This window comes from Triticum aestivum, chromosome 6B, assembly GCF_018294505.1.
Source record: "Triticum aestivum cultivar Chinese Spring chromosome 6B, IWGSC CS RefSeq v2.1, whole genome shotgun sequence".
In the NCBI taxonomy this organism is placed as follows: Eukaryota; Viridiplantae; Streptophyta; class Magnoliopsida; order Poales; family Poaceae; genus Triticum; species Triticum aestivum.
In genome coordinates this window covers 5,414,612-5,439,475 of record NC_057810.1, presented here as the reverse complement: position 1 = coordinate 5,439,475, position 24,864 = coordinate 5,414,612, and the positions used below count along the sequence as shown (strand labels likewise).

General features: G+C 45.2%; 1 protein-coding gene, 1 long non-coding RNA gene and 2 pseudogenes across 5 annotated transcripts; 2 read left to right on the top strand and 2 right to left on the bottom strand.

Annotated features, from left to right (window-relative positions):
* Positions 1 to 5,241: 5,241 nt before the first annotated feature.
* On the top strand, positions 5,242 to 9,555 carry LOC123133056 (disease resistance protein RGA5-like; annotated as a pseudogene).
* A 1,512-nt stretch (positions 9,556 to 11,067) lies between these two features.
* Positions 11,068 to 16,542, top strand: LOC123138560 (disease resistance protein RGA5-like; annotated as a pseudogene).
* A 1,989-nt stretch (positions 16,543 to 18,531) lies between these two features.
* Positions 18,532 to 22,103, bottom strand: LOC123138559 (uncharacterized). The gene is made up of 2 exons (XM_044558535.1): positions 22,032 to 22,103; positions 18,532 to 19,815 (listed from the first exon to the last, which is right to left on the bottom strand). Exons 1-2 carry the CDS (start codon positions 22,101 to 22,103, stop codon positions 18,532 to 18,534), a joined length of 1,356 nt encoding a protein of 451 aa, XP_044414470.1.
* Positions 22,104 to 22,120: 17 nt separating this feature from the next.
* On the bottom strand, positions 22,121 to 24,584 carry LOC123133055 (uncharacterized). 4 transcript variants are annotated; one of them, XR_006465148.1, is made up of 6 exons: positions 24,295 to 24,584; positions 24,108 to 24,221; positions 23,484 to 23,690; positions 23,130 to 23,279; positions 22,360 to 22,535; positions 22,121 to 22,244 (listed from the first exon to the last, which is right to left on the bottom strand). It is a non-coding gene; the product is annotated as an uncharacterized lncRNA (long non-coding RNA). The 4 variants fall into 4 exon arrangements; XR_006465145.1 differs by having other exon boundaries at positions 23,533 to 23,690; XR_006465147.1 differs by having other exon boundaries at positions 23,533 to 23,690; positions 24,146 to 24,221.
* Positions 24,585 to 24,864: the final 280 nt, after the last annotated feature.

Below are 24,864 nucleotides of genomic sequence, written 5' to 3'. Positions count from 1 at the left end.
TTGGTTAATCTACATACTACCTCCGTCTCGGTGAATAAGTCATTCGCGTAGTTCTAGGTTGACGATTTAACTATTTAAATATGTATTATATGTGACAAAAAATATATATTTAGAAACTACATCCTTGTAGAAATCTAGTGATGTATTTTTCATAACATATAACACATATTTAATTGCTCAAATCGATGACCTAGAACTACGTGAATGACTTATTCACCTAGACGGAGGTAGTACAACTTTGCTTTCTCTTCACATTTATTACATGTCACATCATCACTATGTCCTATGTGGCAAATTTACCAACACCTATCTTACAATTGTTGGAGATGCCCTAACGAGGAAAGAAGTGGCCCTGCGTGGTGGAGGCGAAGCCGTTGCGTCAGGGGTGTGTGGGCCAGTAGAAGTGCTTGTCGGCCTTGGCCGTCTGCGTGGAGGTGATGGTATGTGCTGCTACAGACGAAAGCCTTGTCGGCGGGCGGTGACGGCGCCCACGTTGCTATGCTCCTTAGAGGCGCCGTTGTGTTGATGTTCATCATCTACTTTCAAATCGAGATCTTCGGGCGAAAGTCTAGACCCTTCTAGGTCGTGCAACGATGTCGCGTCTACCGCGTTTCTCTGTTTGGGGCGTTGCTTTGAAGGCTGGTGATCCTTTCCCGCACTTTCCTTGGGTTGGACGCACATGGCACCCCGGTTCGTAGAAGGTCAATCAGTCATGCAAGTGGTTGGTGTTGCGACTTGTGCGGTGACGACGATGGTGACATGCAAAGTTGGGTCGTTGTTTGTTCTTTTGATGCCGGCGGTCCGGTTCGCCAATCAGTGTGCATATGCTTGGTACTCGCTGTGATAGATAAGTCGGAGGTGCGTGCGGCGGGGTCCCCTACGGCAACGATGACTCCATGAGGGTGGTTTCAGTGGACGGTGCACTCCGAGTGTTTCGTTGGAGTAGGTCAGTGCGAGGCTTGCAACTTTGCGCTATGATGCACATCAGCAAAATCGAAGCTGCCGGTCCTCGACGTTTGCGGTCGATTCTTTGGCTTCTTTGGCCAGCAAGGTCTTGTGTGTCGCTTGTTCAAAGGGGTTTTGACAGGTCGTTTGCGGCGAGGTCATAGTCGCCTGCTTGAGGAGTGGTGATGACGATGACATGGCCGGCAACCTCTACGGTGTCCTCTTTTCGGAGGTGTGTGTGCTCTTGTTGGTGCTAGGTCGACCGGGGTGCCCATTTTATAGGCATGTTGTAACGGTTTTCGTTACTTACGGACAATTCTATTCTGCCTTTTTTTTATTGAATTGGGCGCTAAAAGATCGTGTTTTGAAAAGAAAAGTCCTGCTAACGTGTTTGAGTTTTAGCATGAACATTTTCACCAATAATTATATCTTTAGCTTACTGGAAACAGCGTCGGTACCTGTGTCAAAAGAGTTCCTCGATCGATCTCTCTTAGCTTTGATCATAACGCACCGCAGAGTTCATCGGTCCAGAACCAAGCTGGCTTCTTCTGATAGGGTTCCACGACAGGTTAACGAGATCCTGAACTTCTATTTTGGACTTGCATAGAGGTCGCGGATTCAACCTACTGCGTTTGCAGAGTAGTTATGCATGTGACATGTTTTCTTTTCTTTTTTACGGTACGGTGAACAGTAAACAAATCCAATGCACGTTATGACTGCAGGGGAAGCATGTGATGGAGCCCCTAAAATTACCGCAACCTTGGCTTTATAATATTGTTGAGATGAATAAGCTCTCTGCCCGTTGTAATGGAGGACCACGTGAGATGCCTCGAAAGACAATAAAAAGACCAGCCTTATCGCACAAAAAGAGTATTTAAAACCAGCCTTGGGACGATTTGTCTGCACGCATTTTTGGGCATTGAAAGAGAATCCTATGATTCGTTCGTCGCTCCAATTAAGGCGTTATCATACACACGCTAGGAGGGTCTACAGCACGACATCTCAAACCTGCCTCAAACGTTCAGATGACGGCCCGGTCACTGACCAATCGAAAAAACCATCAGACGGGCGCCTCAAACGGGGCTCAGATGTCTGGGATGACGGGCACTCCTCAAATCCAGTCCAAATATGATGCGGATATGAAGAGGTTCGTGCACGTCCACCAAGTCTGACCCGACAAGCCTACCCCACCACAAATTACATCCAATGAATCATATACCATTTCCCCTCCTCCTACCTCCCTCCACCCTTTCCCGCATCTGAGCCATCGTCCGCCACCCTTGCTCCCCCTCCCCCCCCCCCCCGGTCCCGATCCGCCACCCAAGATGTCGTCCAGCCCGTCCCCGACCGCCGCGACCGAGGTTGTGTCCGCCTCGTCCATTGGTGTCCCGTCTTCGGATTTGTCCTGCAAGCCGGAGAATGTTGCTCGGAGGTATCGGCAACGGAGGCAGCGAGAGAGGGAGGCGGCGGTGTTGCAGAGAGTGGATGCAGACACGAAGGAGCAGCTGTCGCCAATCCCCCCCCCCCTCGGCGGCCGGACCCCGTACCCCATCCATCCCGCTGCCCGACGATTAATCCGTCACGCTCGAAATTGGATTTTCATTTTGGCATGTCCAGCTTATCGAACTATGATTTTTTTTAGTTTGTTGTATTTGTTTCGGATGTTGAATTGGGATGATTTGTATCGTATGATCATCATGCATGGATTGCATGTTTTGAGGATCTACATTTGGAGTGTGTGGATGTGCCGCAGCCCAACTGAGGGGCCATCCGGAACTGTCTACCCATGGTTCTCGGACACGCCCACGGGCGTATAGGGGGCAGGATCTGCCAAGTCCGACTGTAGTTTCTCTAAAGAAGAGAAAGAGGGCACTCACTATGTTAGAGCATCTATAGCCAGGCGCCTTATACCCGCCTCAAACACTCGAGCGGACAGCCCGGTCACTAACCGGTAAAATGAGCGACCAAGCCGGGCACCTCAAATCGGGCTTAGACGCCCAGGCTAGTCGACACCTTTCATATACAAGCCAAATCTAGGGCAGATACGGGGTGGCCGGGCCCGCCCGGACGTGTCCGCCATGCCGGATCTGACCCATGTTGGCTCACATCGACCCCACATATAGTCGTTCCCGTCCTATTGCTGGACGAAACCCTAACCACTCCACTACAGTCCACTCCCCTCCCCTCCATCGAAAGCTCATTTTCGGCAATCTCCGCCCTTTTTCGGCATGGCGGACAGTGGATGAATCCTCTGTCAGCCAATCTGCGAACTGGACCTTATCCTAGTCGGGCCCGAGGAAGAGATGGTTGTCCACATCACGCACCGCCACTCCCGTGAGGAGAATGCCTGACAATGGTCGGACTCAATCCGCTAGGAATCCATCGCGTACGCCCAAATGGTGTGTGGATCAGGCGCGAGGCACATTGTCGGTGCCTCGCCGATGGCGGTGCGCTCCGTCTGGCATCTGAACGTCATGGTAGACACACATCACCTTCATTGGCGCGCCGACGACGAGGCCATCCATGAGGCTGCGGCAGCCCTTCCGGCGGACGTCAGCAAGGCGGAGTTGCACTGTTTTGTGCCGATACGGGTGGCTGGCAACCCTGGGATCGCAGTCGCGTCGTGGTAAACGTGTCGGCCTCCCTCGAACACAATAGATTAATCGTCGACCTCAATTTGACCGGCGACATAGTTAAACACGTATTCAATAAATGTTGACCTTGTATTAAAAAAATGTTAATGAAGCATTTAAAAATAGTTAAAGAAGTATTTGAAAAATGTTAATCAAGCGTTTGAAAAATGTTTAATGTATATAGGAAAAATGTTGACCATGTATTAAAAAAATGTTAATCTTGCATTTGAAAAATGTTGATCAAACTTTTAAAAAATGTTAAATATGTATAGAAAAACGTTGAACATGTATACAAAATAATGTTCTTTTAGTTCAAACAAAGTTAATCAAATATTTGAAAAAAATTGTTAAACGAGTATTTGCTAAATGTTAATGAAGGGTTTGAAAAATGTTGAATGTGTATAGAAAAAATGTTGACCTTGTATTAAAAAATGTTAATCTTGTATTATTTAAATGTTGATCAAGCATTTGGAAAATGTTAAATGTGTATAAAAAAATGTTGACCATGTATTTGGTAAAAATGTTGAACGAGCATTTGGAAAATCTTCACAAACGCCGCCCATTGAGAATAGACGCCATTGGCAAGATAGTATCCCATGTTGTAGTCTCGGCCATTGACAGTGTAGTTTCATGGCGGTGATTCCCCATTGCAGAGCCTCCTGAACACCGGTGATCGTTGAAAGACATTGAGATCATTGTGAGAATCCGACATTCCAAAGAAAACATGCCAAATTCATAAGTCATGTGATGCCACCATGAAGGCCTTTTTGGTGTGACCTTGATACATTTCACGCAAACCTTTGCGGTCAGCCTTGACGTCTGAGGCCCGTTTAAGGTGCACGACTAGGTCGAAATTTCGTGACCGGTCCGTGACGTGACCAGGCGGCCCGCCTGGGCGTTTGAGCCTGGTTTGGAGGGCTCAGCTGTAGATGCTCTTAGGTTACAACACAAGGCACTGTCCTGGCCACTGGGTACCTTTGTGCTTCGTCCTCCCTCATTGGCGCCGCCACCACACACACAGCGCGTACGCTTCCTCTTGCTCTCACCCCCGAGCCGCCGCCTGCTTGTTCAGCCCCTCGCCTCTCCACTTTCTACGCATCGCCCCACGGGACCGTTAGAGCCTGCACTGCCGCGGCACCGAACGAGTTGGAGCCTACAAACTGCCATTCGGTCGACTAAAAAGAGGACGAGTTGGGGGCATCATTGCTCTTGCTCGTGCCTCATCCAACCATGGCTCTTCGTTTTTTCTGAACCACGCTGTAAGTGCTCCATCTTCCCAGCCGCATCATTTTCCCCTGAAATGTTTTCATGCCCTTGTCCTTTCCGTTCGCAATGTGCCTTCATTACCGTCTCTCATCAGTTGCTCATCTTTGTCTCAGCAAGCACAGATCTGGCATTTGGATTTTGGAGGCAATCACTGAAGAGCCTACGGGTGCTGCCAGCTGGTAGCTGCTAGGGGATTTCACCAGGGATAATATCCTTGGTATTGCATTTGTCAGCGAGGGTTGGTGCCTTATTCAGCTATGCTTCTGGTACTCGGTAAGCATGCAGAGTGGACACATTTTATTCCCTCTGATGTAGGAGTAGAACAGTTTCCCCTGCTTTTCCTACAACAGATTTCACTCTTGTAACTCAAAATCGATGCTATAGGAATTGTTCCTAGCTAAAGGATCCATCCATACATTGGGAGGAGAACCAAGATCGATTCTAATTCTGCCCAGGATGGAGGTGGTAACCGGTGCCATTGGAAGCCTGCTCCCCAAGCTTGGTGAGCTGCTCGTGGGTGAATACAAGCTGCAGAAGGGTGTCAGGAAAGATGTCGAGTCCCTCCAGAGGGAGATGAAGAGCATGAACGCTGCCCTTGTCAAGGTGGCGGAGGTGCCGAGGGACCAGCTGGACAACCAGGTCATCATCTGGGCTGACGAGCTCAGGGAGCTATCATATGACATGGAGGATGTCGTTGACAACTTCCTGGTGTGCGTCGAGGGATCTGAATCCGATGTTGTCACCGACTCAAACAAGCTCAAAGGGCTAATGGCGAAGATGGCCAACTTGTTCACCAAAGGCAAGACTCGGCATCAGATCGCCGATGCCATGAAGGACATCAATAACCGCGCCCAAGAGGTGGCTGACAGGCGTAACAGGTACAGGGTTGATGATGTTGTTGCCAATGCAGCTGGCAAACACAAGGTTGACCCTCGTGTGCTGGCATTGTACAAGGATCAGAAAGAGCTTGTTGGCATTGAAGACGCACGGAATGAGCTAACCAAGAGGCTCACAGATGGTGATGGTGATGGCGATGTTCCTAAGCAGCAACCCAAGATGAAGGTAGTCTCTATTGTTGGACCTGGAGGGCTTGGTAAGACTACACTTGCTAAGGCAGTGTATGATAGGCTTCAAACACAATTTGAATACACAGCTTTTGTTCCGGTGGGTCGAAACCCTGAAGTGAAGAAAGTTCTCAGGGATATCCTCTTGGAACTTGACAAGAGTGAGCGTATTGGTGATGTAGCCACACTGGATGAAAGACAGCTCATCGACAAACTCCGACAACGACTTGAGAATGCAAGGTACGCACCATCCGCCTTAATCAAGTTTGTATTTCAAGAAGTTAGCAAATTGAGTCGGCTAATCATTCACAGTTAAAGAGGTATAAGTTGAAAATATTGTCATGTACTCCCTCCGTCCCAAAATTCTTGTCTTAGATTTATCGAGATACAGATGTATCTAATACTAAAACATGACTTGATACATCCGTATTTGGACAAATCTAAGACAAGAATTTTAGGACGGAGGGAGTAGAACCTAGTGCGTTAGATATTGCATTACATGCTAGGATGAATGTCATCTACGTGGAACTGGCAAAATGCATAAAGAAAGAGCATTCCATTTGACTCTTATCAGTTAGATAGTTGATCTAAACGTCATAAGGGCGTTGAATCCAACAAAGCAACCAGTTAAAAACATGTGGTTCATTTCATTTTGACATCTTCTAAATTTAGATTTGGAGAGCATATACATGTTCTGGTGTACTTTCAGAAAATCAACTAGATTTTACCATGTTTCGAGCTTTAGTGTCGTTTGGGTTTTGAACAACTACCAAACATTCTCACTAGTTTTTACTTCCGAACGGGAATATAAATCTGAGTCATGCTAATAATTCAAAAAATTCAACTACCAAACATATTTAAATTTGAGGGATGCAATTAATAAGAACTGCAGTTTTGATGAAAGAGGTTAGACCAATCAAATCCATGCATGCATTTTCTAGTGGCTTACTCCTTTTCTTTATTGTGCATCCTGTAAATTGAACGATTCCATACGCTTTTTTATTTCTTATTGAGTACATGTTATACATTTTTTCTTCTTGCATATTCTCTAACTGGTTCTATCATGTTGACAGGTACTTAATTGTCATTGATGACATATGGGATTTAGAAGCATGGAAAATTATCAAATGTGCTTTCATTGATAACAATCATGGGAGCCGAGTAATCATAACTACTCGTATTCTCGATGTTGCCACACGGTGATATTTACAAGCTAAAACCCCTTTCTCAACATTTGTCTGAAGAATTATTCTATACAAGATTGTTTGGTGGTAAAGATAAATGCCCTTTTGATCAACCGGCTGAAGTATCAACAAATTTTTTACGGAAGTGCGGAGGTGTGCCATTAGCTATAATTACAGTAGCTAGTTTGTTGGCTGGTAAACCTATGGAGGATTGGGCTAAAGTATTCAACTCTATTGGTTTTGGATCTAGAGATAATAACACGGATGTAGAGAACACGAGGAAGATACTATTATTTAGTTATTATGATCTACCTTATTATCTAAGGTCTTGTCTGCTGCATCTGAGTGTATACCCAGAAGACTGTTTGATCAGGAAAGACAAACTGATATGGCAGTGGGTCGCCGAAGGTTTCGTCAGTGAGGAACCAGGGGTAAGTTTATTTGAGACCGGAGAAAGGTACTTTAATGAACTCTTGAATAGAAACATGATCCAGCCGGTAGAGAATGAAAAGTACACAATATATGCTTGCCGTATTCACGATATGGTGCTGGATATGATTTGTTTATTATCAAAGGAACAAAATTTTGTTACTATATTGGATAGTAACAAGGAGCACGGACCTTCACAATGCAATGCCCGTAGGTTAGCCCTCCAAAAGAGAGTTGTGCCTCTGGCTAACATGAGCATGCCAAAACTGAGATCGTGCTATGCCACCAATTTTAATTCCAATGTGGTGCTGCCACTTTCAAACTTTCAAGTGTTACGTGTTCTAGTGATGGAAAAGTGCAGATTTAATAGAGACCGTCCTTACCCTCTTGAGCATCTTGGGCTGTTACCTCAGTTGAGATACCTGGGACTAGAGAGTACAGATATTAGTAAGCTCCAAGAAGAAATAGGAAATCTAAAGTTTCTGCAGACACTAGACTTGAGGGACACGAATATAAAAGAGCTACCAGAGAGTATTGGTTTACTGAGGAAACTCAAGTGTCTGCGTGCTAACGTTAAAGGTGCTGGTATAACAGTGTCGAATTGGATAGGAAACCTGACATCCTTGGAAGAGCTATATTTGTATACTGCTGACGAGTCTTGTATCTTCGTTAAAGAGCTCAGCAAGCTGACAGAGCTGAGGGTGCTCCACTATAGGTTATCTGCATGTGTGGATGAGTGCTGGTGGAAAACTTTGGTGGATTCTCTATGCAATCTGCGGAAAATACAAGTTGTACGACAGTTTTCTGGGAGGCAGTGGCCAGGATTGTGGTCAGGTGACTACTGGGAAGGCTATGAGCCCCCTCCGCAACTCCAAGATCTGACCATATTTAATGGTTTCAGTAGGCTCCCGGCGTGGATTAATTCCTCGGTCACTCCAAACCTCACCCACGTAGGAGTGTGTTATTTGACGGAGCAAGATGTGGTGACCCTTGGGAGTTTGCCAGAGCTTACTTGCCTTGTACAGATGGAGATTCCGGGGGGCATGGAATTCCCTGATGGCGCATTCCCCAAGTTGAGGGGCTGCAATGTGAGGGGGTCATTCAGGTCTCTGCAAGGAAGTATGCAGAGCCTTGAACACATTTCTATCCAAGTGGAAGTCCGTGCCTTGAAGGCTGCCAGCACTGATTTGGCCTTTATTGGTAGCCTGGGGAACCTCCCTGCGCTTCGGAGAGTGGACTTTCACATCATGTGCCATAATGCATATACCTCTGATATTGAAAAAGTTAAAGGAGCGGTGAGGCAAGCAATCGACACCCATCCCAACAATCCCACCCTTAATCTTTATGAACATGGTGAATGTTACGAGGGAGAAGAATCGGACTCCGAACTTACCGACCAAGAGGTACTACTCCATCCAAACTAGCTAGCTAGCTGGTTTATTTTTCAATTCCGCCCTGAATTCCCTTATTTATTTTGATCATACTATCACTGTCGGTGCACGTCTGCTCAGATAACCAACGACGAGGAGGATCAGGAAGAAGAATCGGACTCCGAGGGGACAGAACAAGAGGTACCTACTTATTACTTCACTCCTAGCTGCTAAGTTTCTTTTCCCATTCCTATGATTTCTTCATTTCAAACTCCCTTCTTTCTTTTGCAGTCTGACGACTCCCACCACGACGATGACAACCATCCTGTCCCTCATCTAATAGAAAGCAGTGTTGACGCCACGGGTACATCTCCTCCAGTGCCAACACGGACGTGGAGGCGGTGGGCGTGCTTGGCTTGCCTGAACTTGGGCAGCAGCAGTTCCGCTGCACCTGCCACAGCAGGTTCACACCAACGTGGAGCTTCAGGAAAGGGGATGACAATGAGGCTGCCCAGCACTGAATGATAGCGTTGCTGTGCTGACTGAAGAATGGTCAGTTAAACTGCAGTACTGCTTTTCTTAAGAATTGTATTAAATTAAAATTGCTTGTTATTCCTGAATGATACTTGGTCTGTAATAATTAGGATAGTATGAAGAGCCAGGTTTTTTGCCCCGTAGTTTGTGCCTATTGTGGTCATGACTCATGGTCAGGCATGGACAGCGGGTTTTCCTGGCATAACGCTGAGTATACTGAAAAGTGGCATATGCCCAATCCTATTTCCCATTTTCCTTGTTAAGACTTCTTCTTCTGTATTATTAAAACTGCATGTTATTCCTGCTATTTGGTTTGTAGTAATATATAGGATAAGTATGGTTCACCAGGTTTTTGCCCTGTTGTTTGTGTCTATCGTCATGATCAGGCATCGACGGCGAGTTTTCATGGCTTTTTTGCTAGAATCCTGTGTTCCATTTTTCTAATCCACTTTACTAAGACTTGTTGTTTCTATTGTGCCCAGTTAATTCTTTTTAGAGATTCCAATAAGGGACTGTATACGGAGCAAAATGAGGGAATCTACACTCTAGAATATGTCTATATACATTTGTATGTAGTTTGTATTGATATCTCTAAAGCGACTTATATTTAGGAACGGAGGGAGTAGTTGTCAGTAACATATTATTGTGTTTGATGGTCTGATTATCAATAAAAAAGGATGTGTGGTGAGAAGCATCTTAAATTTTTTATAGAACCCGTGGCAAAAGCACGGGCGTTTTACTAGTACACATTACATAAAGGAACGGAGGTAGTATATAAGATTATCTTTTCATCTCCCTCTCCACCAATCAGACCGGACAATTTGAGAGACATGACTGCAATAACGCAATGGCGTAAAGACATTACGGATGCACACGTCCAAAAGAAAAGAAGAAGAAGAAGAAGAAGAAGAAGAAGAAGAAGGAAGATCCCGCTACAGTGATCAATTCCTAGTAGCTGCAGCACGAACCACCACCTAGACACACCCGATGTGCAAACTCTCCAAAAGCGATGCCTCTAAGAAGGAAACAGTACACAAGCACCGTCATCGCCCGATCAAAGTTCATAGGTTTTCACCCTAGAGAAGATCCGCGCCCTCAAAACATTTCCTTCAACAAAGTCACTGCCAGACACAACCAATTAAGGCCAGGTGTTGAGTTTTCACTCTGAAAGCTATGACATTGTACTCCGCTTGTGTTCTCGCCCCCACTTGCCTATGCTTCTGCTACGCAAATCACCAAGCAAAGTCCTCATTGCCACGAAGACTCGATCCGCCATTACAAGGCCTCAGACCTCAACCACCATGATGTTCTCCAGCATTGTCTTCACCATGAAAATCGAAATATCGACGTGTCTCATAATGTCAACAGCAGCCGAAGCTTCGCATCACACCATTCTGAAGCCACTTGGGCCAAAATAGGGGTGCACACCCATCCGATCCATCAATCTACATGCGTCAAGCATACAATGAAGATCTCCGACGGAGCATTTCGGAACTCGTCAACGGTCAGATCCATCCGGGCCAGCAACCGGCAGAACACCATCTTAGAGCGAAAAGAACCCGAGGACCGCGCGCCGCCGCCCCGGTGCCCATCTCCGCCGGACTAATGATTGGCCGATGCCTAAACGCTCATCAACAATGGCATGTCTCTATCAGCATCGACGCCACATATTGTGTCACCCGAAGGTCGCGCCATCGACCACCCCATCGCGTACCACCAGAGAACCTCCATTGGGCGCGGTATGCACCGCACGTGCGACACCAACAACCATCGGCCGTGCATGATGCCTAGCGGCCACGGGCCATCCCAGATCAAGGCAGAGGAGACCTAGTAATGCTACACTTACGAAAGAAGTTAAAGTAATCTCTACTCCTAATGGACGAGTTGGTGTCGTCTCCACGGTTTATTTTCGCTGGGTTTTTTCGTCTCCTCCCCTCACCCCCTCCCACCCTTGTCCGCCGTTTATTTTCGCTGGGTTTTTTTCGTCTGTCCTCCCACCACCCCCTCCCACCCTGGTCCATCGGTTTATTTTTCTCTCCATTCTTTATTACAACCAGAACTTTCCTAACGTATAACAAATCACGGATCAAACTCCCTTAAATTATGCAAATCAATCGATTCGTTTTATTGGTTCAATTTGTCTTAGGAAAAAAATAACATATTTTCAGGAAACAAATAATACATTTTAATCTAACTTCCTTAAATTATGCAAATCAATCGATTCCTTTTATTGGTTCAATCTGTCTTAGGAAACAAATAAAAGATTTTCAGGAAACAAATAATACATTTTAATCTAACTTTCCTAACTTATCTAAATCAATCGATTTCTCTTATTAGTGAAATTTGTTTTAGGAAACAAATAACAGACACGTCATGACTTTCCTTCCAATAAATAGTTTCTTAACATTTGCAAACTTTCCTAATCAGACACGTCACAAACGGGCAGATACTGATATCACGTTACCAAACAATAAAACCCCATTTGCATAGAAATCAGTTCAAAAATTCTAACTTTCCTAAATTTTTACCTTTCCTTGATAACAACCAATATTTCCTATGTTTTCCACCTATTGAAAGAAATCACCCGTCCATCGATATTAACATTTTTTTTGAACTAAGATCTTCGGGTTATGATTTTATTCGCTGTTTTTTTTCGTCCCTCCTCCCACCACCCCCTCCCACCCTGGTCCATCGGTTTATTTTTCTATCCACTCTTTATTACAACCAGAACTTTCCTAACGTATAACAAATCACGAATCTAACTTCCTTAAATTATGCAAAGCAATCGATTCCTTTTATTGGTTCAATTTGTCTTAGGAAACAAATAACAGATTTTCAGGAAACAAATAATACATTTTAATCTAACTTTCCTAACTTATCTAAATCAATCGATTTCTCTTATTAGTGAAATTTGTTTTAGGAAACAAATAACAGACACGTCACGACTTTCCTTTCAATAAATAGTTTCTTAACATTTGCAAACTTTCCTAATCAGACACATCACAAATGGGCAGGTACTGATATCACGTTACCAAACAATAAAACCCCATTTGCATAGAAATCAGTTCAAAAATCCTAACTTTCCTAAATTTTTGCCTTTCCTTGATAACAACCAATATTTCCTATGTTTACCACCTATTGAAAGAAATCACCCCTCCATCGATATTAGCATTTTTTTGAACTGAGATCTCCAGGTTATGATTTTTTTTTTTTGCGATTCATTCCAATTGTGACCTCTCCTTCCACTCCGGCTCCTTCTCGCATAAACACCTCCACCACAGCCAGGTGACACCGCCCCAGACCTCCTGCCTCTCCACACCTTCTCCGCCACCTCCTTCTTGTACTCCATTAACAATCCCTCCGCCACATTTGTCCACGGCGGAGTCGAGGGCATGGTGCAGTAGCGTACCAGCGGTAGAGCAGTGCATAGCAGCAGGAAGCAGCACGCAGCAGGCGAGGCGAGCGGCCAACGGTGGAGGGCAGAGATGCGGCCGGCGTGGCTGAGGGGGCGGCCGGCAGAAGATGGCCGCGACTGGAGGCGGCGCGAGGCAGGGGCGTGTGCTGGCATTGTACAAGGATCAGAAAGAGCTCATTGGCATTGAAGACACACAGAATGAGCTAACGAAGAGACTCACAGATTGTGATGGTGATGGTGATGGCTATGTTCCCAAGCAGCAGCCCAAGATGAAGGTAGTCTCTATTGTTGGACCTGGAGGGCTTGGCAAGACTACACTTGCTAAGGCAGTGTATGATAGGCTTAGAACACGATTTAAATACACAGCCTTTGTTCCGGTGGGTCGAAATCCTGAGGTGAAGAAAGTTCTTAGGGATATCCTCTTGGAAGTTGACAAGAGAGAGCATATGGGTGATGTAGCTACATTGGATGAAAAACAACTTAATGACAAACTCCGACAACTACTTGAGAATGCAAGGTACACAGCATCCACCTTAATCAATTTATATCTCATGACATTAGTAATTTGAGCTGACTAATCATTCCCAATAAAAGAGGTGTAAGACAAAAATACCATCCATAATATGTCTGTGTAGAACCAAATGTGTCAGATCTAGTGACGTTATGCAGCATTGCATGTTAGATGGATGCCATATGAGTGGAACTGGCAAAGGCATAGACTCCTATTGAATTATTAGCGAGGTGGTGCATCTTAACATCATAAGGGCGTTGAGCGCAACGAAGCAACCAGCTACAAACATGTGTTTCATTTCGTTTTGTCCAGTTCTAAGTTTGGATTTGGTGAGCTTATTCATGTTCTGGTGTACTTTAGAAAATGGACCGTGTTTTCCGGCTTTAATAACTACCAAACATTCTCACAAGTTCAATTTGGAGCTGGAATATAAATCTGAGTTCAATTTAATAGTTCAAAACCTAATTCAATATAAAAAACCTATTTAAATCTGAGGAATGAAATTACTAAGAACTACAGTTTTGATGAAAGAGACTAGATCAATAAAATTCATGTATGCTTTTTCCAGTGGCTTATTCCCTTCTTTTCTTTATTGTACTTGCTGTTGGTTGAACAATTCCATACATATTTATATTCCTTACTAAGGTTGATGCTATGCATTTTAATTTTTTTTAGATGGTTTTACTAGCTAATGCATGGCCCTTGTGTTGTCACGTGGACAGGTACTTAATTGTCATTGATGACATATGGGATTTAGAGGCATGTAAAATTATCAAATGTGCTTTCATTGATAACAATCATGGGAGCCGGGTAATCACAACTACTCGTATCTCGATGTTGCCACAAATACCGGTGATATTTACAAGCTAAAACCCCTTTCTCAACATTTGTCTCAAGAATTATTCTATACAAGATTGTTTGGTGGTAAAGATAAATGCCCTTTTGATCAACCAGCTGAAGTATCAGACAAAATTTTACAGAAATGTGGAGGTGTGCCATTAGCTATAATTACAATAGCTAGTTTGTTGGCAGGTAAACCAATGGAGGATTGGTCTAAAGAATTCAACTCCATTGGTTTTGGATCTGGAGATAGCAACACAGATGTAGAGAACACGAGGAAGATATTATTATTTAGTTATTATGATCTACCTTATTATCTAAGGTCTTGTCTGCTGCATCTGAGTGTATACCCAGAAGACCATTTGATCAGGAAAGACAAACTGATATGGCAGTGGGTCGCCGAAGGTTTCGTCAGTGAGGAACCAGGGGTAAGTTTATTTGAGACCGGTGAAAGGTACTTTAATGAACTTGCAAATAGAAGCATGATTCAGCCGGTAGAGCATCGAGTAACGTACGCAATAGATGCTTGTCGTATTCATGATATGGTGCTGGACATGATTTGTTTATTATGAAAGGAACAAAATTTTGTTACTATATTGAATAGTAACGAGAAGAACATACCTTCACCATGCAATGCCCATAGGTTAGCTGTCCAAAAGAGAGACGTGCCTCTAGCTAACATGGGCATACCAAAACTGAGGTCGTGCTATGCCATCATGTGTAAACCCAATGCATTGCCGTCTGTTTTAAACTTTCAAGTATTACGTGTTCTAGATATGGAAGAGTGCAGCTTTGACAAAGACCTTCCTTACCATCTTGAGCATCTCAGGAGGTTACCTCAGTTGAGATACCTGGGTCTAGAGAGCACACATATTAGTAAGCTCGCAGAAGAAATAGGAGATCTAAAATTTCTGCAGACACTGGACTTGAGGGGCACTTGTATCAGAGAGTTACCACAGAGTATTGGTTTGCTAAGGAAACTCAAGTGTCTGCGTGCTGACGTGGATGGTGTTGGTATAACAGTGTCGAATTGGATAGGGAACCTGACATCCTTGGAAGAGCTAGAGTTGAACGCTGTTGACAAGTCTTGTATCTTCGTCAAAGAGCTCAGCAAGCTGACAGAGTTGAGGGTGCTCATCTATAACTTAAATGAAGATGTGGACGAGTGTTGGAAGAAATTTTTTGTTGAGTCTTTATGCAATCTGCGGAAAATCAAAGTCCTAGGACTATATTTTACCCACACGCAACCAACATCCGAGTTAGATGACTACTGGAAAGGCTATGAGCCCCCTCGGCAACTCCGTGATCTGTACATACAACATGGTTTCAGTAGGGTCCCGGCATGGATTAATTCCTCGCTTCTTCCAAACCTCTCCATCCTAGCCATGAAAGTGGGTGATTTTGTGGAGCAAGATGTGGTGAACTTCGGGAGTTTGCCAGAGCTTACTTTCCTTCGCTACCCGATTCCTGGGGGCATGGAGTTCCCTGATGGTACTTTCCCCAAGTTGAGGAGCTGCAGGGTGCATGCGCCATTCAGGTTTCTGAAGGGAAGTATGCAGAGCCTTGAATCCATTTATACCATAGTGCAAGTGCGTGCCTTGAAGGATGCCGGCACTGATTTAGACTTTATTGGTAGCCTGAGGAACCTCCCTTCTCTTTGGAGAGTGGGAGCTCAGATCGATTGTGATGGTGCCAATGCTTCTGATATTGAAAAGGTGAAGGCAGCGGTGAGGCAAGCAATGGACATCCATCCCAACCGTCCCACCCTTCATCTCTCAACATATGGTCGACCACAGGTACGTATTACTGCATGATTCGTTGTCTATCTGGTGTTTTTTTTTTCAATTCCCTGACAGCTACCAGTGTTGGCGTTTTTCAGACTGATGAAGAAGAATCAGACTCGGAACAGACCAAACAGGAGTTGCTAGCAGCCTCCTCTCTGGATCAAACTACCACTGTTGGTATGTCTACTCAGGTAATCGACGACAACAACGACGAGCAAAAGGTGTGTATTTACTTCACTCATGACCAGTGAGGTTTCTTTCTCTTTTCGGTTCGTGTAACCGGCCCTCTTCATTCAAACTCCCTTCTTTCTTTTGCAGTCCGTCCACAAAGATGAGAACCGTCCCGGACCTCACCTAACAGAAAGCAGCGTTACCATCGCCAGCACATCTCCTCCGGTGCCCGCGCAGCAACAGGCGTGGAGCCGGTGGGCGTGCTTCGCTTGCCTCAACTCAGGCAGCAGCAATTCCGATGCACCTGCCACAGCAGCTTCAAAGCAATGTGGCGGTTCAGGGCAGGGGATGGGTCGTCAGGAAGCAGAGGATGATAATGAGGCTGCTCAGCCCTGAGTGATAACGTTGCTGTGTAAGACTTGTTGCTCTCGTTCCTGCTTGGTTTTGTAATAATAATAGGATATGGCGAGCCAGGTTTTTTGCCCCGTAGTCTGTGTCTATGTTCATGATCAGGACTAGGCATGGACAGCGAGTTTTCCTGGCTTTTTGCTAGAATCGTCTTTTCTAATTTCCTACTTCACTTTGTTAAGACTTGTTGTTTCTATAATGCTAAGTACTGAAAAGTGGCATATGTCCAACCCTATTTCCCATTTTCTTTGTTAAGGCATCGACAAAGAGTTTTCCTGGCTTTTTGCTAGAATCCTGTGTTCCATTTTTCTACTCGACTTTGTTAAGACTTGTTGTTTCTATTGTGCCAAGTGCTGAAAAGTATCCTAACATGACAAGAGGAATTTGTTGTTTCCATTTTCTACGATGCCAAGTAGTGAGATAGTGGGCTATGGTAAATCCAATTTTCCATTATCCTTGTTACTTTGTTAAGACGACTTCTTCTTCCATATTTTGTTAAGACTTGTAGTTTCTTCCCACAGTACAAATACAGTGCACAAGCACACAAAAGCATGAACAATGGACACAGAGGACACTTGAGCTCTCCGTTATCATGCCAAGTGGGAAATGTCAGTTAATATTGCATTCATGGTTCCATTAAGCCCATCCCAGATTCAATCATGAATTCGTCCTACTCAAGCTTTACAACTTCACAAAAGCCAGGCCCTACTAACTCAGATATACTGATGTATTAGGACGGATTCCTATGTTGGCGAAGCTAAAAAAAGGCTTTAAAGATCAAAAAAATTCGCAGATAGTTTCCTTGGATGAATCAGGCCCGAGAAGACTCGCAACAATCTCAGCACAATCTACAGCCAACTAGCAAATAGTACTACATCATGCATGCGAGTCAAGACACGATGCACTGAACAACGGGTCTGCATGATAACCTGGCTTACCGGATTGGGGTTGGGGATGGCGACAGGCGGCGGCCCGCGGTGGCGAGGCAGCGAGCTGTGGCGCGTGGTATGAGGCGCCGCCGGCAGCGACGACTGCTGCTCACCGCGTGGGCCTTGACCTGGGTGTTGTGTGCCGTTCGATGCGAAATCGTATTTCTCATGATGAGAAATAACTGTCCGTTGGTGCCAAGAACAGAGGAGTTGCATTGCGCCACCACCATTGGTGCCTAACTGCCTAAGTAGACGGATCCTGCCCAGTTTTAGTCCTTATTTGAGCAGTCATTCACTGGATAGCAGTTTTCTTTCTGTTCCAGAATAAATGCAAGGGGACGGATAGCACAAATTAAAGCGGTTCTTTTGTTTCATATTCAAAAAATGATTAAAAATTTACTTTTGGCACCATGTCGACAGGACTCAACAAATGCCCAAATGATAAAGTACAGTGGTAAACACACCGCATGCACGACGGATCCTCTTATTTTATTTAGATACAAACATAAGCACAAATCAAATCAAACCAAACCAAACCATACGTCTGATACATAGTCTTCTCCTCACTTGAGAGTCACACACCGAAATAAACAAGCAGGTGCACACACGCATCATCAAGCACCAGTTTATTCTTTGGGAAATTATATAAACACACCGTCGTTTAGGGCCGTATGCATCGTGCTGATGCAGAGGCCGGGGTTTCTCCCCCTTTTCGAGAAAAAAAAATAAACACACCGTCAACTGGGCAAGCCCAACACCTGATTCAACCGTTCCAGCAGCAGAAAATCATCCCATCACCACATCTGCGAATGTGATGATAAAACTAGTTAACGTGAGACGAAAAGAAAAGAAAGATTCGGTAGCACATAGGGGTGATTGGATCCTTGCTATATGTATCATTTTGCGATTCAGATATATGGCACATGCATAGTAAGTGCCGCAGATACATACACATGATTTATACAAGGATGACATGGCATATGATACAGTAAGGTAAACAATAAAAAGGCGAGGGCATGTGTATGCATACCTGAACGGTCATGACAATTCAACGGAGGACCGAGACTCTGGGTAGGGCTTTCTTGTAATACAGCGAGTGATGATGTGTCTCAAAGAGTGACGGGTGGTGCCCGGCCTCCAGACCGTCCCACTCTAGCATGTCCCACAAGTCCTTCTCACAGTCCACAACAGGAAGGCCGGCTCCATGGCGAAGGCCGACAGCTGGGAGGCGCCTAAGGCCCCAAGAACCCCTTATCCTGATCGTCTCAAGCCTGGGAGCAAACATCTTGGCCTCGCATATTTGCTCCAGGCAGTCGAGTTGGTGCAGGTGTATGTGCTTTAGCTTTGGAAAATTCTTCACAGTGTCTTCTTTTCCAGCTTCATAATTCACATCCCATGGGAAGATCTGCCTGAGATTACCGCAGTGGACTATTTGGATGGTCTCTAGGCTGGGTAAGATGAATGACGAGATTGGGAGGACAAACTTGAGCCTTGGGCAGTTGTGCAAGTGTATGCTCCGTAGTTCTCCAAAGACAGATTCTTCCTCAAATGCCCGAGTCATTCCTTTGCTCCAAATGCAGCCAGCTGCTCTGAGATCGGTCACCCAAATGGTCTCCATATCAGCAAAGGAACAACACCACTGGTTTGTGTAAGGGGTGAAAACTTCCTGTAACTTAGGACACCTCTCAACATGGCACCACCTCAAATAAAACATAAGTTTTCTACATGGAAGGACCGAATCTTGCTTGGGGGTAACACCAAGGATGGATGAATTGTCATGGACACGCAAGGAATGAGCCCACCATATCAATTGACGAATAGCTAAGAGTCCCCAAACGGACTCCGCATCAGTGAGATTAATTCCATCACCAATCTCAACGTGGCGGTGTAGGGGTAGAAGCCATGGGACCTCGTAAGCATTAGCTACTCTCTCGAGTACGATGTCATGGTAGCAGCATCTGAAGGGGCTTCGGACTGGCGAAACTACCTGGACATTGCAGGTCTCAATCCCCACAGTATTAACGCTTCTCCCTTCAACATTGATCTCGAAAGACTTACCTAGATTCAAGTATAGGCTATCCGTAATCAAAATCCTAGAACTGACTTCCCACGAACCGAGCACCAAGGATGGAATGAGCCTTGCATCTCTGAGATAAACTTCACCATCATATTTCCTGTTTACAGAACGGATGAATGAAGAATCATGTGGCCTTATAGCGTCCTTTCGTTGACTGCTGACGTGTAGTATTTTCAAGCTTCTATTGACACCCTTCCATAGTATTGCATGGAGGTTCTCACAGCCTATTAGAAAGAGTTGCTCTAGTTTTGGCACCTGCTGTTGGAGAACGTAGCAGAAATTCAAAATTTTCCTACGTGTCACCAAGATCTATCTATGGAGAAACCAGCAACGAGGGGAAGGAGAGTGCATCTACATACCCTTGTAAATCGCTAAGCGGAAGCATTCAAGAGAACGGGGTTGAAGGAGTCATACTCGTCGTGATCCAAATCACCGGAGATCCTAGTGCCGAACGGACGACACCTCCGCGTTCAACACATGTACAGCCCGGTGACGTCTCCCACGCCTTGATCCAGCAAGGTGAGAGGGAGAGGTTGAGGAAGACTCCATCCAGCAGCAGCACAACGGCATGGTGGTGATGGAGGAGCGTGGAAATCCTGCAGGGCTTCACCAAGCACCGCAAGAGACGAGGAGGAAGAGAGGTAGGGCTGCACCAAGAGGGAGAGAAACTCATGTGTTGGGCAGCCCCTAGACCTCAACTATATATAGGGGAAGGGGAGTGGGATGCGCCCCCTCTAGGGTTCCCTCCCCAGGGGTGGCGGCAGCCCCCAGATCCCATCTGGGTGGCGGCCAGAGGGGGAGAGAGGGGAGGCGCACCTGGGGTGGGCCTTAGGGCCCATCTGCCCTAGGGTTTGCCCCCTCCCACTCTTCCCTGCGCCTTGGGCCTTGAGGGGGGGCGCACCAGCCCACCTGGAGCTGGTCCCCTCCCACACTTGGCCCATGCAACCTTCTGGGGCTGGTGGCCCCACCTGGTGGACCCCCAGGACCCTCTCGGTGGTCCCGGTACATTACCGATATCATCCGAAACTTTTCCGGTGATCAAAGCAGGACTTCCCATATATAAATCTTTACCTTCGGACCATTCCGGAACTCCTCGTGACGTCCGGGATCTCATCCGGGACTCCAAACAACATTCGGTAACCACATAGAAACTTCCTTTATAACCCTAGCGCCATCGAACCTTAAGTGTGTAGACCCTACGGGTTCGGGAACCATGCAGACATGACCGAGACGCTCTCCGGTCAATAACCAACAGCGGGATATGGATATCCATGTTGGCTCCCACATGTTCCACGATGATCTCATCGGATGAACCACGATGTCAAGGACTCAATCGATCCCGTATATAATTCCCTTTGTCTAGCGGTATTATACTTGCCCGAGATTCGATCGTCGGTATCCCGATACCTTGTTCAATCTCGTTACCGGCAAGTCTCTTTACTCGTTCCGTAACACATCATCCCGTGATCAACCCCTTGGTCACATTGTGCACATTATGATGATGTCCTACCGAGTGGGCCCAGAGATACCTCTCCGTTCACACGGAGTGACAAATCCCAGTCTCGATTCGTGCCAACCCAACAGACACTTTCGGACATACCTGTAGTGCACCTTTATAGCCACCCAGTTACGTTGTGACGTTTGGTACACCCAAAGCATTCCTACGGTATCCGGGAGTTGCACAATCTCATGGTCTAAGGAAATGATACTTGACATTAGAAAAGCTTTAGCATACGAACTACACGATCTTTGTGCTAGGCTTAGGATTGGGTCTTGTCCATCACATCATTCTGCTAATGATGTGATCCCGTTATCAACGACATCCAATGTCCATGGTCAGGAAACCGTAACCATCTATTAATCAACAAGCTAGTCAACTAGAGGCTTACTAGGGACATGGTGTTGTCTATGTACCCACACATGTATCTGAGTTTCCTATCAATACAATTATAGCATGGATAATAAACGATTATCATGAACAAGGAAATATAATAATAACTAATTTATTATTGCCTCTAGGGCATATTTCCAACAGTCTCTCACTTGCACTAGAGTCAATAATCTAGTTCACATCGCCATGTGATGAACACTCACAGGTCACATCGCCATGTGACCAACATCCAAAGAGTTTACTAGTGTCACTAAACCAGTTCACATCATCATGTGATTAAGACTCAATGAGTTCTGGGGTTTGATCATGTTTTGCTTGTGAGAGAGGTTTTAGTCAACGGATCTGTAACATTCAGATCCGTATGTACTTCGCAAATCTCTAGGTCATATTGTAAATGCTGCTTCCACACTCCACTTGGAGCTATTCCAAATGGTTGCTCCACTATACGTATCCGGTTTGCTACTCAGAGTCATTCGGATAGGTGTTAAAGCTTGCATCGATGTAAACCTTTACACCGAACTCTTTATCACCTCCATAATCGAGAAACATGTCCTTTATTTACTCCAAGGACAATTTTGACCGTTGTCCAATGATCTATTCCTAGAAAGCCTGGGGTGTGTGAGCCAAGCCAAATCATACCACAGGTGACCATGTTCTCTTTGACTGTACCTGATCAATCTCAGAACATCCGATGCTTTGGAAATTTCTGGTGACGTATATACACTTTGCTTGCATCAGTTTTCCTCAACGCAAGTTGTCGAACTCATATGTTTTCTCTAACTCTATGCAAAGACTATAGCAACAGCGGTGCCTCACGGCCCGATAATACAGTTATTCTGAAGAACTATAATCCCTAGATTATAAGGAGCATGCATATGATCTGAGAGAAGTTAGTGGTGAATACATACCTCGGTGATGGACCAGTCGATGACCAAGGAGCTCACCAGGATGTATGTCCTGGTCTGCAAGGTCAGTAGCTTGTGTGCAGTAGCAATAAGAACAGAGAGAGACACCGTGGGAAGCACTTGTCACCTCGGGGAAGCTCCAGAGGATGCCCGATGATGAGGCACGGACTACTCTCTAACTACAGATGCAGCAAACCAGTGAGATCGCATCACCAATATATCTCCATCTAAAAAAACCTCTGTCTTTCAATCTATTAAATAAATGTACACCTAAAATGTGTCATGCGTCATCCTTTATTTTGATGTACCCAATAGAAACCCTGAACACAAGCGACATCAAACAATATGTGCATACCATCAAACTAAGTAAGAGACATCTACAAAATTTAAGAGCTAGAATGGACGGACTTCCCAGAACATAGTTTATGTAACTTGAGAAAAAACTGGTGCCAACAGACAAACAATCACTTCAATTTGATTTTATCAACCCAGGTTCTTTGCAAAATTGCAAAAAAGGGACATTAGATAAAGGAAACTAATGCACCAGAAACTGGAAATTTATGCAATAATTCCAAATCTTTTAATGTGATCAAGTATGACAAGCCTTGGAACAAGGGGGATATTCATAACTCTGACTGCACTAGAGGATAATGCAAGACATATGTATTTTTTCATCAATTGAATGGTAAATTTTAGTAAGCATATGGCCATTTTGTTATAGAAATCACTTTTCGGTAATTGCAGGAACTCAATGGAATATTAAAAACATGTACCTTTCATTGATAAAAGGCAATGTTTCATCAGTCAGAAGACCCTTCTTGAAATTCTTTTCATAGTTTTGAAGTCCTAATTGGTTCAACATATTATTTCAGAATAGTTAATATCTTCATTGTGTGTCTTTGTCTTTGAGAATTTCTGCCAACCTAAAATCGAGATAGATTGACCATAAGAATTAGAACAGTACAACAACCATGGATAAACTGAGGATAGATTGCCCTATCATACTGATATATAACAGTGAAGTTGCAATGCGACGTGAAAGGCTAAAACCTAGAGACATAATTCAAGTGGAACAAAATGGTTTTCATTCGTAGGAAACATGTACAACTATACTGCAAAAGCCATACCAGCTGTAATTGCGTTAACAACTGGATTTGGGGTTCTCATTCCACTTACAATGGAGAATAGAGCGCCAGAAACCAAAGCTGCTGCCATGCTATAGAAAAGAGTGTTGGTCGATCATGTAGTTGAATAAAATACGCAGATTGCAGTTGTATATGTCCTTCAAGTACTGAATGATTGTCATCCTTGTTCCTCTGTCATCAACAGGAAATCTAACAACAACAAAATAACACGACTAAAACAACATTAGAGAGAGAAAGTAACCACCATGCATTAATGCTAAAGGGACACTATAGGGTAAACATGCATATGGGAAATTGCACGGGTACCATTTTACACACTAAAACAGACCATCACTATGTTACAGAAATAAAATGCATGGGCCTCAGGTAGAATGATGTATACAAAGCTATTGACATACCCAATTCCTCACACACCAACACCAACAAACAATCAACAAAGGCCCCAAGTCTATAAGCCACATCTTTCCAGCAAGACAATGGGCTGCTTTGTTGTTCTAGAATATAGAGAGTTGTGATGACGGCTGTACTAATCGGATAGGATTTTAGTCCTAGCGCCCAGGGTTGGCGCCTAGCGTTGGGGATGCCCTAAGGGGATGAAGAACGCACCCAGGAGTTGGTTTTGGGAGGCGAGGAGGGGTTCGTACCTCCTGCCTGCTCAGTCCCCATGGCCAAAGAAGGGCTAGGATTGGGGCTGCTTCACGATCAGAGAGAGATGCTCTCCTGCAGAGAAGAAAGGAGCTTCACGAACAGAGAATCAACTCCAAATCAAAAACAAAATTGATGGAGAGGGCACCTTGTCCATGGCGTCGGCACGAGAGTAAGAGCCGCAACGAGCACCGACCTCAAGCGTCTTGAATCTACATCGAGGCACTCACACCGTCGTGGCCGTGGATCCGAACCTGCTGCTCGATCTGGGGCAAGGTGAAGGGGATGAGCTCACTGGTGGTGGGGATAATATGAGCGCAGGGAGAGAGGGCTGGGTTGCAGGCTGTTGGGGTGGGCTCTGGTGGCGGCGGCGGCTGTGGCGGAGGGCTGCGGTGAATGGCGGCGGCGGACGAGGAAGAGGGAGATGGAGAGGGAGAGGGAGAGGAGGCAACGAATAAGGAACGTGGGCTGGGCTTTCTGTCTCACGTGGGCTAGCTCCCTGCGTTTCCACCTTATCCGGTAAAAAGTATCGGCAGTGTTAAAAGGCGAATCAGCGAACTTACCACTGAGCTGGGAAGACTGAGAGCTGATCCGATCCGGGTTGGCCCTAGTCATGCGGAGATAAAGATCAGCAACATGCTCATTGAATTACAACAGAGAGAGGAGGTGATGTGGCGCCAAAGGTCGAGGATCCAATGGTTGTCTGAAGGTGACAAGA

Coding starts and splice junctions, on each gene's coding strand:
- LOC123138559 (XM_044558535.1), bottom strand. CDS start 22,103: ATGGTCACCTGTGGTATGATTTGGCTTGGCTCACACACCCCAGGCTTT. Junction 19,816..22,031: donor GAATAGATCATTGGACAACG/GTCAAAATTGTC, acceptor CTCCAACAGCAG/GTGCCAAAACTAGAGCAACT.